This window comes from Marmota marmota, unplaced genomic scaffold (genome assembly GCF_001458135.2).
Source record: "Marmota marmota marmota unplaced genomic scaffold, marMar, whole genome shotgun sequence".
Lineage (NCBI taxonomy): Eukaryota > Metazoa > Chordata > Mammalia > Rodentia > Sciuridae > Marmota > Marmota marmota.
The window spans coordinates 29094795-29108048 of NW_025999949.1; the positions used below are offsets into that span (position 1 = coordinate 29094795).

The 13254-nt window shown below is 45.0% G+C and overlaps 1 protein-coding gene across 2 annotated transcripts in view; it reads right to left on the bottom strand.

Moving 5' to 3' along the window:
- Positions 1–13254, bottom strand: part of Dnaaf11 (dynein axonemal assembly factor 11) — an 85251-nt gene that overhangs the window by 31831 nt on the left and 40166 nt on the right. For both annotated transcript variants that reach the window (XM_048802136.1, XM_048802135.1), the window contains 3 exons: positions 11418–11483; positions 7806–7875; positions 7146–7241 (listed from right to left, as the gene is read on the bottom strand). In XM_048802136.1, coding sequence (XP_048658093.1) covers positions 7146–7241; positions 7806–7875; positions 11418–11483 — 232 coding nt within the window. The remainder of the gene's footprint in view (positions 1–7145; positions 7242–7805; positions 7876–11417; positions 11484–13254) is intronic.

Below are 13254 nucleotides of genomic sequence, written 5' to 3' on the forward strand. Positions count from 1 at the left end.
GAGAAAGCAAGTGGAAGAAAGATGACAGGGGCAGCCTATGAGGGGCTGGCCTTGAACTCTGAATGAAATGGGAAAAGGGACAGTCTGGCTCACATCAAGCTGTGTTGAAAAAAGAATCACTAACTCACCCAGAGAGGAGGAGGGATTCTTGGTTAGTAGATGGTACCCACTGATCTTTGTTTCTTCACCAGGTGGCCATATCTAATGTAATAAGAGGCCATGGATGATGGTCATTGAGGTTCTTCATATGCCAATCCTCAAAGCAAAGAGTGAGAAATATAAAAAGTACCAGAGCTCGCAGTTCCACCAGCCAGTGGACAAGGCTGAGAAGAAAACCTGGATGGTATGCTTCCCATTCCTCTGTAACCTGGGCAGTTCCCCTCCAGGCCTGGCGCCACCTCTATAAGAAGGCCACAGGGCCACTCCATCGGCTACTCACTCCTGCCCCAGGCAGCAGTCCATTCAGTGGTAGAGGGCAGACAGAGGAGGTGCCCACAGCTAAGCTCTAACCATGGCAAGTGGCATCAGGGAGCTGGTGCGTGCTTGGGACTGTGATGTCTGTACGTCACTAAGTCCAGAATGTACCAAAGACTGCTGCAGACTGTGCTGGGAACCACCTAGGACTGCAGAGCCAGGGGAAGCCTCATGAGAGGGGAGTGCAGCTTCAGCACCCACGGATGGGGCAATAGGAAACTCAGCCTTGACCTAGGTGACCAGTAACGGACTGAGCCTGGTGAAACCTGCTCTACTGCTCAGCACCCACTCTGCACGGACCCAGACTCGTTTATGGTCAGGAGAAACAAAAACAGAAAATTGACATTGTTAAAAAATGCGGAATGAAGTATCTAAATAAGAAATATCAATTGCAGCATTTTGAGGAATCAATGTGTCCTTGGAAAATGGATACAAAGTTCATCATTGGATTTCTACAAATAAATATGATGTATTGTGATACATATAGGCACAAATAGGTCAGCCAGTCACAGGCTTATTTGCAAAAACTATCACAAAGAGGAAATTACCAAGCACCAATTCTGATATTCTTTTAATTGCTTTAGAATATGCAAATATTATAAACTACTGAGACCTACCTTGGATATTTCTGAAAGTACTAAGTTTCACTTACCATGTTGACAGTATTGTATGAGTGAACTAAAATGATACCTGAGTGCCAACCCGCATCTCTTTTTTAGGTGAGCTGAAATAATTTTGTTTGTTATTTAAACCTCTTTGAGTCAGAATTTTCTGTTATTTGAAGCCAAATTCATCCTAATTCTACCAGCTTCTTTTTAATAAATTTTCTTGTGTATATTTAAGTCATATGACATGATGTTATGGGATACACACAGAAAGTGAAAAGGTTATTCTATTGATGTGATCACCATGTCCATCATCTCCCATAGTTGTTGCTTGTTTTGTTTTGTGGCAAGACAGCTAAAATCAACTCATTTAGTGTGAATCCTAATGGAATACAAATTTACCAATGCAGTCCTCACATTATACCTTAGTTCTGTAGGCTTGTGCTCCTCTGTGTTCTTGACCTCTGTTTCCTTATTTTCTCTCCGCCCACACTCCCGGGAAACACTATTTTGTTTAGATTCCACATATAAATCCTATTAAGCAGTATTTTCCTCTCTGTGTTGGGCTTATTTCACTTACCATGATGTCTTCCAGGCTTACCTCAAAGTGGCAAATCGCAAGAGCTCATCTGGGGTGTGTGTGGTCTATTTATAACTTTCAATGATTTAAAAATAACTTTTGTTTTCTAAGCTTTATATACTTACAGGTATATAAAGGTATATAATTTACTACTCATAAATTTAAAACATCTAATTTGGAGCAAGAAATCATTGTCTAAAGTCTAGTTTTTATTGACTACCTTTTGCAAGGAACAATAACATATATCTATGTTACTTTAACATAGTGGTCTAAAATCTTCACAAATGTATACCTCAAAGGAAAAACATGATTTGTAGTTTATTGTTGAGGAAACAATAAAACTGTTTTTAGTCCTTCTATATAAATTATCTTCAACCAACTACTTCTAAAATGCTTTTTACTTAATAAGCCATTCGTTATAGTTTTCATTTAACATGAAAAATTTAGACAGCTATAGAAACAAAAAGGGAAATGTAAACAAAATGGTGTATTTATTTAAAAGACTCAACTGTAATGGCAGAATTTCTCTCACCAGTTGTGTGGCACACTCTGCAAACGGTACACAATTCATACCTCTTGGTTTCCCTTTAGGAGAGTCCAGAGTTGCCAACGACTCTGCCTTTTTAGTTAGAATTGCAGTTTCCAAGCAGAAAACAGAAGGCTGCTGATCAGCACATCATAGACAGTCTCTGTCACAGTGCTGAAGGGATTACGTCATCTCTTAGGTTTCCCTGTGGGATACTCTAGTAGTAGAGAAGCATCCCTAATTTGTCCTGACCCCATAGGACAATGTGATTCTTACAGTTTTTTGGTTACTTTTATTGCTTGACAATAAATTTTATTTGCTATATTTTGCCTCCAAATAAAGATTCATAACTGATTACCTATAATTGCTCTGCTAGAAAACTGGCTACAGAAAAATGAAGGATCATGGAATCACTGTAGAAGCCTTGGCGCTCAGTCAAGTTCATCTTTTCTGCAGCAGACACTCCTCCCTGTTCTTTTCTTCCTGACAGCAGAACCCCCTTTGGACTGGTTTCTCACTCTTCCCCTTTGAAATCTGAGTGACCTAGATGAAGGTGACCTTGCCCTAGTCATGGGATGAGGCCTGACTGACAGAAACCACTCAAGTGGTACTGTCCCTTTGGCCAGAGATGGACTCAATCCCTTAGGATTCAGCCAATCAAGACTGCATGGGCTGTTCAGCTACCTGGCCTCCTCCATCCAGAGGAACTTCTGACCGGTGGTGGCAAGAGAATGCTCTCCCTGAGTCTCTTTCTCTGACTCTCTTTCTGTCTCAGAAAAGGTAAGAACAAGGAGGCGGTTGCCGGAGTTACCCTAGGGCTTGTCTCCGGGGAGGCAGCCGATCTGAGGACAGGTGGCATTTTAGAAGGACACCGACCCCGCCTGCCGAGGGGCTTCCCCATCTTCTCCTATCTTGTTGTAAGAGTTCTTTATGGTTAAAGCCAGTTTTATTTGGGTGTCTGCAGCTTACAGCAGAAAATATCCTAACTCATTCACAGAGCCCAGATGAGAAACCCAGATACTTTGTATGGAAAAATTAATTTTGAAAGCTTAATTTCCTGAAATTCTTTCAGGGTTTTCATCTATAATAAGTCTGTCAGACTTTCAAACAAATTCTGTCTCAGATAGTCAACTCTGAGATCAAAATTAAGGAGTCCGAGAATCTAAAATTCATCAGAAGCAACCCTACCAGTCTTTAGAAGTTGTAAACACTATGATTTTAACCCACCAGGGAGGTATAGCCTATCTTCTCATCTTCAATTTTCCACTCGACATGGAAAGAGTCTTTTATTCTGCTTCTTTAATGTTTCTTCTAGCTACACCGTTTATAGCCTCAAAAGCTTCCCTTGATTCTCCAGCCCCTCCAGTCTCTGCGACTGATTACTCTTTCACGTTCACAACAGAATTTCCCAACATGGTTGTCTGAATTCCTGTCTTCTCCACCCCACCCACTAGTTCACCTGGCCGCCCTTCCTGACAGCTTTCCAAGGTCTCCACCTCACTGAAAGGGCTTTCGTCAGGACTGTAGAGGCCTGCACTTTGCCAAATCCAGCCATCAGCTCTGTGGGGTTCTCAGACTGCCCCATTTGTGAGAGCCTGTTGCTGTGCTCACCACCTTGCTTTACTTCTATTCCCAGGACACAGCCTTCACTCTGTGTCCTGAAGCATCCTGCCACATGGAGAAGAGCAGGCTGTCACCAGGAGACATCACCTCTCAAGACACCAGGCCGCCTGACTCAGGCTCTTAGAACCTTGGTTCCTGCAGGTAGCCCCTCACCCGATCCTCATATGAATGTTCCTACCTCCTCAAAGGCATGGAAGGTGATACTTGAGACAAAAGGGCTGCCTCCTTCCCGGGTGTAGCATTCTCAGTAAAGCTGACTTTCCTTCTCCCCAACAGCCATCTTAGAGGTTTTGCCATGAGATGAGCTCCTGGACTTGAGCTTAGTAGCTCCTTCTTTGCAAAACAATTTTTCTCAGGCCAGGGACAGTGGTGCAGACCTGCAATCCCAGCAACTCGGGAGGCTGAGGCAGGAGGATAGAAATTTCAAGGCCAGCCTCAGCTATTTAGTGAGGCCTTTAGCAACTTAACAATACCCTGTTTTCAAGTAAAAAATAAAGAGGGGTAGGGAGTAGCTCAGCTGTTAAGCTCACCTGGGTTGAATCTCTAGTACCTTCCCCAGCAAAATAAATAAATAAATAAATAAATAAATAAATAAATAAATAAATAAATGGGACAATTTCTTCTTTAGGCTTCCCTGACACCAACACTTCTGTCTTCCTAATTCACTGATGACTCATCCATGATTTCATGTGCTGGCTCCTTCCCTAATGACCACAAAATGAAGGCATGTCTCCCTGCTCCCACATGGGGCCTCCTCTCCCCTCCGTCTTCACATTCTCCTAACGTGATCTTTTTCAGGCCCATGTTTATAACCATTATCTATATACCCACAATTTCCATTTTCATGTCTCTGGTCGATTCTCCCCACTGAGCTCAAGGCCTGCGATGTTAGCTGGATGTCAATTTAAAATGGCCCCATCCATCCGTGATTTGCTTTTCCAAATCCTCCCTCAGTCTTTCCCATCTAAGGAAACGGCTCCAGCATACACCCACTAGGGAGAGTGTCCATGACCTCCCCAACTCTCGTCTACACCCCTGTGAAAGTGCAGACTGAATTCAGTGACTGATCACTGCTTTCCCACCTGGCTGTAGTCCCTAACACAACCAACCTCTGCAGAGCTGTCTCGCTGTTTGTGCTGCTTCTAGTCTTTCTGCCCTTTGATTCTTAATTCACAAAGAAGGCAGAATTGACTTTTTAAAACAGAAATCAGATCTTTATTCTGCTGCTTAAAGCCTACCAATGGTGTTCCCTGGAATATTACTCATGTTCTCTATCTGGGTTCAGAGCTGGCTTGCTCTTGCCTGTGTTTCTGGCACCTTCCTCATCCACTTTCCTCCTCACTCATTATGTTCCAGATATTCTGCCCTCCCCCACCCTGTTCCTGGACCAGATATGAGGTGTCCCTTAACAGCTCATGTGTGAAACAGCGCGAGATCCTAAGAGGTGAAATGATTAGACTTGGAGAGCGGCAGCCTCATCTGGGGACTGATCCACAGGTGGAGATTGACTGGGCCTAACTCTAGGCAGGGAGGGTGTGTCTGGAGGAGGCAGGCCAGGGAACATGCCTGGGGGTTTACATTCCCCCGGCAGGGGGAGCTCTCTCTCTGCTTCCCACTGCTACACCCTTCAGCCACGGTGCTCTGCCTCACCTGGGACCACAGCTGGACTGAACCTCTGAAGCCATGAGCCAACATAAACTTTTCGTCCTCTAAGTTCTCATCAGATCTTGAGTCACAGCAAGACAGAGTGGACTAAAATACCACCCAAGTCCCTTGCGCTTGCTGTTCTTTCTGCTCAAGGCATCATCTCCACTCCTGGACCACGTCTCAGCTTAAGTGCTCTTTCCACAGGGATCTTTCCTGACCTTTGCTGACCTCCGTGAGATCTCCAGGGGCCAGTCTGTGCTCTCCGTTGCTCCCCTCTGCCCATTGCCAGCTGTGTCTGCATCACAGTGCTCATCTCCACCTGAAATCAACCTGCTTGCTTAATTGCATGTGTTCTGTTCAATGCTAGAGAGTGGAGACCTTGCCACTCACCCCTGCAGCAGTGTCTGGCTGCTACTCTGCACTCACTCAATGTTAAAGAATGAAAGTACTGTTTAGAGCTTTGTCATTTTTCACCTTGATTTTCCCAGCAGTGCCTCTCTGGTTTCTCCAGTATGTCCCCAATACCAAGATGCACCTGGAGCGGTGTTTCTTCCAAGGTCACCTGTGCCTTTCCTGCTGCGGGCCTCCAGCTTTCTCTTCCTCACCCCTCTCACATGCCCTGCCACAGCCATGCAGAGCCACTTCGCAGTCACACACTGTGCACCGGCTTCCTGCCTCCTTGCCACATGGCCTTCCTCTCCTCCAGGTATCACCCGCAACTTGCCCTTCAAATTCATGGTGCCATTTTCTTCTTCACCAAATTAGAGTCAGTTGCTCCACTATTTCTAGTACATGACTCCATTACTGCTTTTTCTCAGATTGTAGCAAATTATTTGCTTTTAATCTTATTCCCCTAATAAATCATTAAAAACCCAGAGTTTCTTATTGTTCTTTAAGATAGCAACGGACACAACTTAGGCCCTCAACAATGCTTGCTAAATGGAACTGGATCAAACTGATCCCATTGCCATATAAAAAATACATATGTAACACCAACAATAACCACCGCCCCCCCCCCACCGAAATAAGAGTTTGAGATAAAGCAATATCTGGTGCATAACGTAAAAACTATACTAAAATAACGTGAGCAGTATTCACTGAGTGCTAACTGTGCTGTGAATGTTACATGCATTTCTCTCTTAAAAGTGAAATAAGAAAATAGAGACCTAGAAATGTGGATAACTTGCCCAAAGTCCCAAAACTAGTAAGCCACCTATTTGGAAATCAAACACAATCTTTTTAGAGATCCAGGTCTACTATCTCTCCTCTCAAGCTAATTTGGATAGAAAATACCAATCACCATGTAATAGAATGCTCAGTCGCACATTCAGAACCCTGTGACATATCCTCCCAACTGCCACCTAGACCTGGTCTTCAGAGATCAAAGAAGGTGGCAGAGAACTGCATGGGAAGTGAGGAAGAATGCACCACCCTGGCTCCATCACACCAGCCCCAGCTCCTCTTCCTCCTCTTCCTCCTCCTCCTCCTCCTTCCTCCTCCTCCTCCTCCTCCTCCTCCTCCTCCTCCTCCTCCTCCAAGACCTCGGCCTCCTGCTGAGCTGGTCCCAGTAGATTTCCTGGTTCTTTGAACGAAAGCACCTCCAGCACAAGTTGTCATGAGGCCTGACAGGCCAAGTTCCATCAGGACCCCACGTCATAGACTTGAGATTAACACACATGCGGTTCCCTACCTTGGGCATGCAGATCACCAAATGTCCTGTTGTCTGTGACCTTTTCGCAGAGCTGCTGTCAGGTTTGACTTCTGCAGGAAGGACAAGCTGAAACGGCTGAAAACAAGCAGCAGAGATCAGGACCAAGGGCGTGTTACCTGAGAGTTACTTTGAGAGATATTTTCATTACAAGTCCAAGGTTCACTGCTCAGTTAGGAAGTGTGCCCAAACTTATTAGGAAAAAGTAATACCTGAGCTGGGCTTGATCTCTAGGAACGTTTTACCTATTTTAAGGAATAATCTAAAGGATGGTCACCAATCACAAACAGTGAGACACTCATGTGTCCATTTATGCTAAGGAGTAGTTTATAGATAAACATTATGGTTGCCATGAATGAAATCACTGACTTTCTAGATATTTATTAAACTTTATGCATGGACCACCACACGTGTGGCCATGCTACCAGCTTTTAAAAAGCCCAACTTGAGACAGAGTTACAGGGCTCATTGTCTCAAGCTATGCAATGGTCAGCACTCATTTGCACTTTATACCATTCCCATGGCATAAAAAAAAATAGTACTCTGCTTTTTTTCCCACTAATATTTGCAAATTCTGAGGCAACACAGCTCAGTTTAAGGCTTATCTTTTAATACTGTTAAGAGTCCCAGGGTTCCACTTACCTTTCCTTTGACCATTACTCGCACATAAGTTGGCTGCACGTCAACCTCGATTAAAGAGGTGTCCATATACCTGCAAAACCAAACAGACCCAATCTTATAGTTTCCAAAAACAGTAAGTTTAAATAAGTACAAATACAAATTCACACTTAAGCCCATTTTAAGTGAAGAAAATTTAAAATCTCCATGCTAAACATTTCTTTAAAAATTAGTTTTTAATTAATCCCTAGAACAGAGGAATTCCAATATATCAGCAATTTCATTTTCAGACCTATAAGTATACTTGGCATTGATTGCCCCTAACCCAAAAATATCTGAGGTCTAAAAAACCAGAGGTTTGCCAAAAACAGCTTGCCATGTGCTTTCATGAATATTTTATTTTAAGCCCCTGCAACTCAAAGAGACAGGAGTGCTGAATCCACTGGGCCTGGGCCTGCAGCCACAGTGCTGCCTGCTCAGACCCTCTCCGGACCTGCAGCTGTTCTGCAGCTGTGCTGGGACCACCTCCCCTGGAAAACAAGCATGCTTCCTCCCTCAAAGGACATCCTGCTGCCGGTGATGACAGGGACCCCAAGATCAGGTGGCCACATTTTCTTTTTCTCATGAGCAAATGGAAGACTTCTATTTCACATTACTCATTAAAATAAGTGGTTTAACTAAATAATTATCTGTAATATATTTTAAAATACTGATAGAGGACATTAGAACATACAGCAATGATTCAAAAAACACCAACATTAAGGAAGGTAAGTCAATATGGGGGTTGCAGGCCCAGGCTTTGGAGTCACACAGCCTTGTGGGAATTGACTTCATGGCTTCCTGCTTCCTTACCTGGGTTCTAGTTCCTAACCCCTCAAAACCCCAGTTTCCTCGTCTGTACAGTGAAGCTACTGATCATGCCTCCCCCTAAGAATTCCTGAAGGCATGTGCACGGTGCCTATCTATACTTAATGAAGTAGCACTCTATGTGATTTCATAAAATAATTTCATAATAATAAAAATAGAAACAAGGTCTCTTACAACTTAATGTATAATGTTGCCCATGCTTAGGGCCCCCTAACATGTTCGTCTGTTCCTATCTGCAGGACCCTTCTCTGTCTGAAAAGATCTTCTACCAGTTCTTTGTAGAGCAAGCTACTTCTCAGACTTCAGTTATCATTGCCCATGTCAGCAACGTCCCCGACCAGCCCCCTCCACCAACCACAGACCCCACACAGCATTACGAGCTCTCTTCTCCTTCTGTAAGACTCGTTAGATGTCTCTTACTATCCTCCTTCCCAGCCATAGGGGAACTTTGACGTTAACTAGAATATCCTTACCATCTCTCCTAGCCCAGCATTCTCTAAGTTTCTACAGATAACTGCTGAGTAAAGCCAGGAAGGATACATGACTGAATGAATTTAACTTCATGTACATTCTCATGAGCCAAGATAATAAAGAATTTAAATGTACGTCATTAGACAGAATCATGAGAATAGAAGGGGTTTACTATATAGGAGAAAGACACCACCCTGAAAATCAGACGTGGGGAAGAGGAAAGTTTCCACTGTGGAAACCTTTATATATATACTTTAGTTGTGGATGGACACCATACCTTTATTTTATTTACTTATTTATTTATTTTTCATGTGGTGCTGAGGATGGAACCCAGGGCCTCACACATGCAAGGCAAGCGCCCTACCACTGAGCCCCAGCCCCAGCCATGCAGGAAACTGTTATTTTATTTTTTTATTTTTTACTTCTGAATAGACAGCAGCCAACAGAGCCACAAATGAAGGGGCTGTGTGTACCATTAAACTGCAGAAAGGAAAAAAACCCCTAAAAGTAGAAAGGATCAAAGGATGAAATCGTGAACACTTAACGAAACCCAACAGAGACGGCTGCTTGGGGAGCTGTAGTGTTAGAGGACATGAAGCAGCTGGGAAAGCACTGGAAACTCATTAAAAACAGGTGACAGGCAGCAAGTGGTTGGTGGGTATGGGGAGTGGGAAACACAGCTCCCATTCACAAAACGAGAGGTGAAAACCATGCTAATGTCCCTCAGCTGGTGAATAGACAGAAATGTGTCATCTATCCACACAATGGAATACTATTTGGCCAGTAAAAGGAAGGAGGTATTTGATACATGCTACAACAGGGATGGACCTTGAAGACATTTTGGTGAGTAAAAGAAACTCTCACACAGGCTGTGTGTTGTATGACTCCATTCATATGAACTATCCAGAACAGGCAGATCCAAGAAACAGAACTGGTCAAGAAACCAAGAGTGACTGCTTAAAGAATATGGGGTTTCCTTCAAGGGTAAGGAAAACGTTCCAGAGCTAGACCATGCTGGTGATTATACAACATTGGGCACACACTAAATACCCCGAGTTGTGCTTTGAAACAGTTGAAAAGATGAAGTTTAAGTTCTACCTATTTTACTACCATTAAACAAGCAAAGACCTAAGGATTTATGTTCTGACTTCTGAAGCCACGATTTGCTTTGTTGAGACTCACCCTGTGACAATGTACCCGCTCCTGGGTAGTTCCAGGTCAGCAGCTCCTCCTCCCTCCCAGGGTTACCGGGAAGTTCAGTAGAACAGGGCACGTCCTCTAATGTCACCAATGACACTCACCCACATTCACTGACCCCCTGACCGCCCTCGTCCCTCATTCTAACATATTTGTGGAGGCCATGAGGTGCCAACCAAGAGGTGCCAGGCACTGACTAGTTCGGTGCTGGAGATGAACAGGCAGAACAAAGCTCCTGCCCTGACCTCAGCTTTGTTAAGACACAGGTCGATTTGTCAGATAGGAACCCAAAGCAGGAGAGGTGGGGAGAGCGCTGGGCAGGGCTAGCTCCTGTTTGAGTCAGACAGTGGGGCAGGCCACCTCTCCATAAGGTGACATCTGATCAGGTGGCTGGAGGACAGGAGGCTACAAGTCACAAGGACACTGAGGATGTCAGCAGTGCAGGCAGAGGACGTGCGTGTGAGTGGACCCTGAAGTGACCCTCAAGGAAGGAGGCAATGTGACTTGTGACAAGGAGGGGTACTACGGGCTGAGGGCAGAGGGTCAAAGCCATGGCGTCTTAGGAAGAAGAGAGGAAGGATGCTCTGCTGTGGTGACGAGAGGCAAGCAGGACACCCTGGCCACCTGCCCTCGGGAATAAAGCATCAGTGAGACCAGGGGGAGGCAGGAGGGACAGGCAAGCTCCCTGGTGATCAGCCTCAGGTCTCCAGGTGTGCCCGAGGAGGGGCCTGACCACCTGCAGCTTATTATTATGTCAAAGTGTTTGGGAAAAACACAGAGGACTATTGAAGTGAAGTGGCAGTCTTAAGAGCAGAGAGGTCCCCACCGCAGCAGCATCAGAACACAGCAAAGCTCTGCGAATCACCTGACTCTGGGGTGTTCCCGAGTTGATAGTCATGGGACTGTGGATTCACTGATTTTTCCTTTCATTTTCATGCTTTAAAAAAAATCACAGTAAATTCTGTCTTGAAAAATGAACTTTTCCATTTAACCACGTGGCAAACCAAATTCCATTTCCAAATGTTTCGGAACTCAAAGGTCTGCTCCTGAGAATGCAAGCAAGGAAATGCCATGAGATAAGTGCATAAGGAACTGGTTTACCTGTAGACAGCCAAGTCCACGATGATCTGGTTACGCTCTTCATCATCTTTCAAAGAGAAGTCAAGTCTAAAATATAACACATTTGGAGAAGTCCTTCAGCTACTGTGCTGGTGACCTCACCACGTAATCAAGAGTAAATTGGATAATAATTTAATAAAATTCTCCAATTACAAGCCTACTTTGGTAGTTGGACAGTAAAATAGCCATATTTATTTTTAAGTATCAACAGAAACGTACAACACGTCAATAAATCACTTACTTCGCGTTGTTTACACGTGAGACTCTTAAGGTAAATGACATGCAAAAAATTAGCTTTGGTGCAGAGATGGAGACATCTGGTGGCTAAAGTTTTCTTTCCCATTTCATCCAAGTTTGCTGGAAGCCACCTACAGCACTGAAGTTATTTAGGGAAACTTAAATGGGACATTTGCAGTCCTTTATCCGACACCCTATTCCTTGGGTTTCAAGAGCGCTGTCGTCTTTCTTTCCCTTGCCACTTGTCCCTTCTTTTGTGACTGACCTTTCCTTTGCCCTGGGAAGGTGGAAATGCTGCCAGTCTTTTGTTACTCCATTTTATGGATGAAGAAACAGAGGCAGGATTTCAGGACTGTAGGTCTTTCAACAGGACTAGACTGAGTCACGGGTAGAACTTCCACGCTGTTAACACTCTACCCACAATTCCCTAGCAATTCAATTTTCTTTTGAGCCCCTCACTTATCCAACTAAGAACCCAAAACTAAATTGTCTGGAAAAAAACAACTGCAGATGTGGCTGCCAGCAGTGGTCGCTGGGGCGGGCCCTCTCATTGCTCCCAAAGGTCCAGCCATACAGACCTCTTCAGTGTCTCAAATGACCTGTGCATTCCTTGTCCCAAACAGGAGCCTTTTTATGTCCTGTCCCTTCTAGGTGGACTGCTTGTTCCTCAATTCCCCAGCCAGCCAGCTTGAAAACTCTCCCTTAAGAGAATGTCACTGAAAGTCACTTTCAGAGAGGTTGCTCTTCATCCTCACTTTCTGCCCCCCCTTTGTCCCTGGCAACAGAACCCCTAGGCAAGTGGCTTAAAGAATGAAGCCTACACCTTCCTGCCCCATGAACTCAGGTGTGGTCATGTGATTTACACAGTTAGGGAATGTGTCCAGTGGCACTTTCTAGGGCTTTTCCTTAAGGGAGTGGGTGCCCTCCTGCCTGCATTACTCCACCGACAAGAACCGACAAGAACAGATTGTAGGAGGCCAACACACAAACCACGCCCACTACTTAACAAGCTTCTGGAACTGTCTAGGCAAGAGGGAGTGCTGCCTTCTCCTAGGGGGTAGTGATGAGGCGACCAGGAGCAGTGAGACTCGGCTCACTGCAGGAAGGGCTCCTGAGGTTCACTGATCAGAGGAGAATCCAGGACACACCCCAGGCTTCGGTCAGCCAACGGGTGGGTGTTTCTCAGGGAGAGGCAGAATGGTGGGAGAGACCAGGCACATGAGGGTGGGGGGTAGTGGAAGGGAAAGCAGGGACTCTGCGTCGTATGTTTGTTATTTTACATCAATATAGTGATGGCAATGTCCGGGAGGAGGACAGTGACCACGAGGAACTGGGCAGTAGTAGAGGGAGATGGTGAGTGATCAGTTCTTCAGGGACTCTTCCTAAGTACACTGGTTTCAGGGGCAGGTTCGGTGGTCAGTGTGAGAAGAGTGGTGGTCTCACTGGGGGTCCACAGAGGGGTCTCAGTGGACTTTTTAGCTCCACAAAGCAGCTCCTGTCCCAGCGTTGCCTGCCTGCAATGCCCGGCCTATCCGGACCTGCACTCCTGTCGGCTGGATAAAGAAGGTGTATGTGTGGTGGG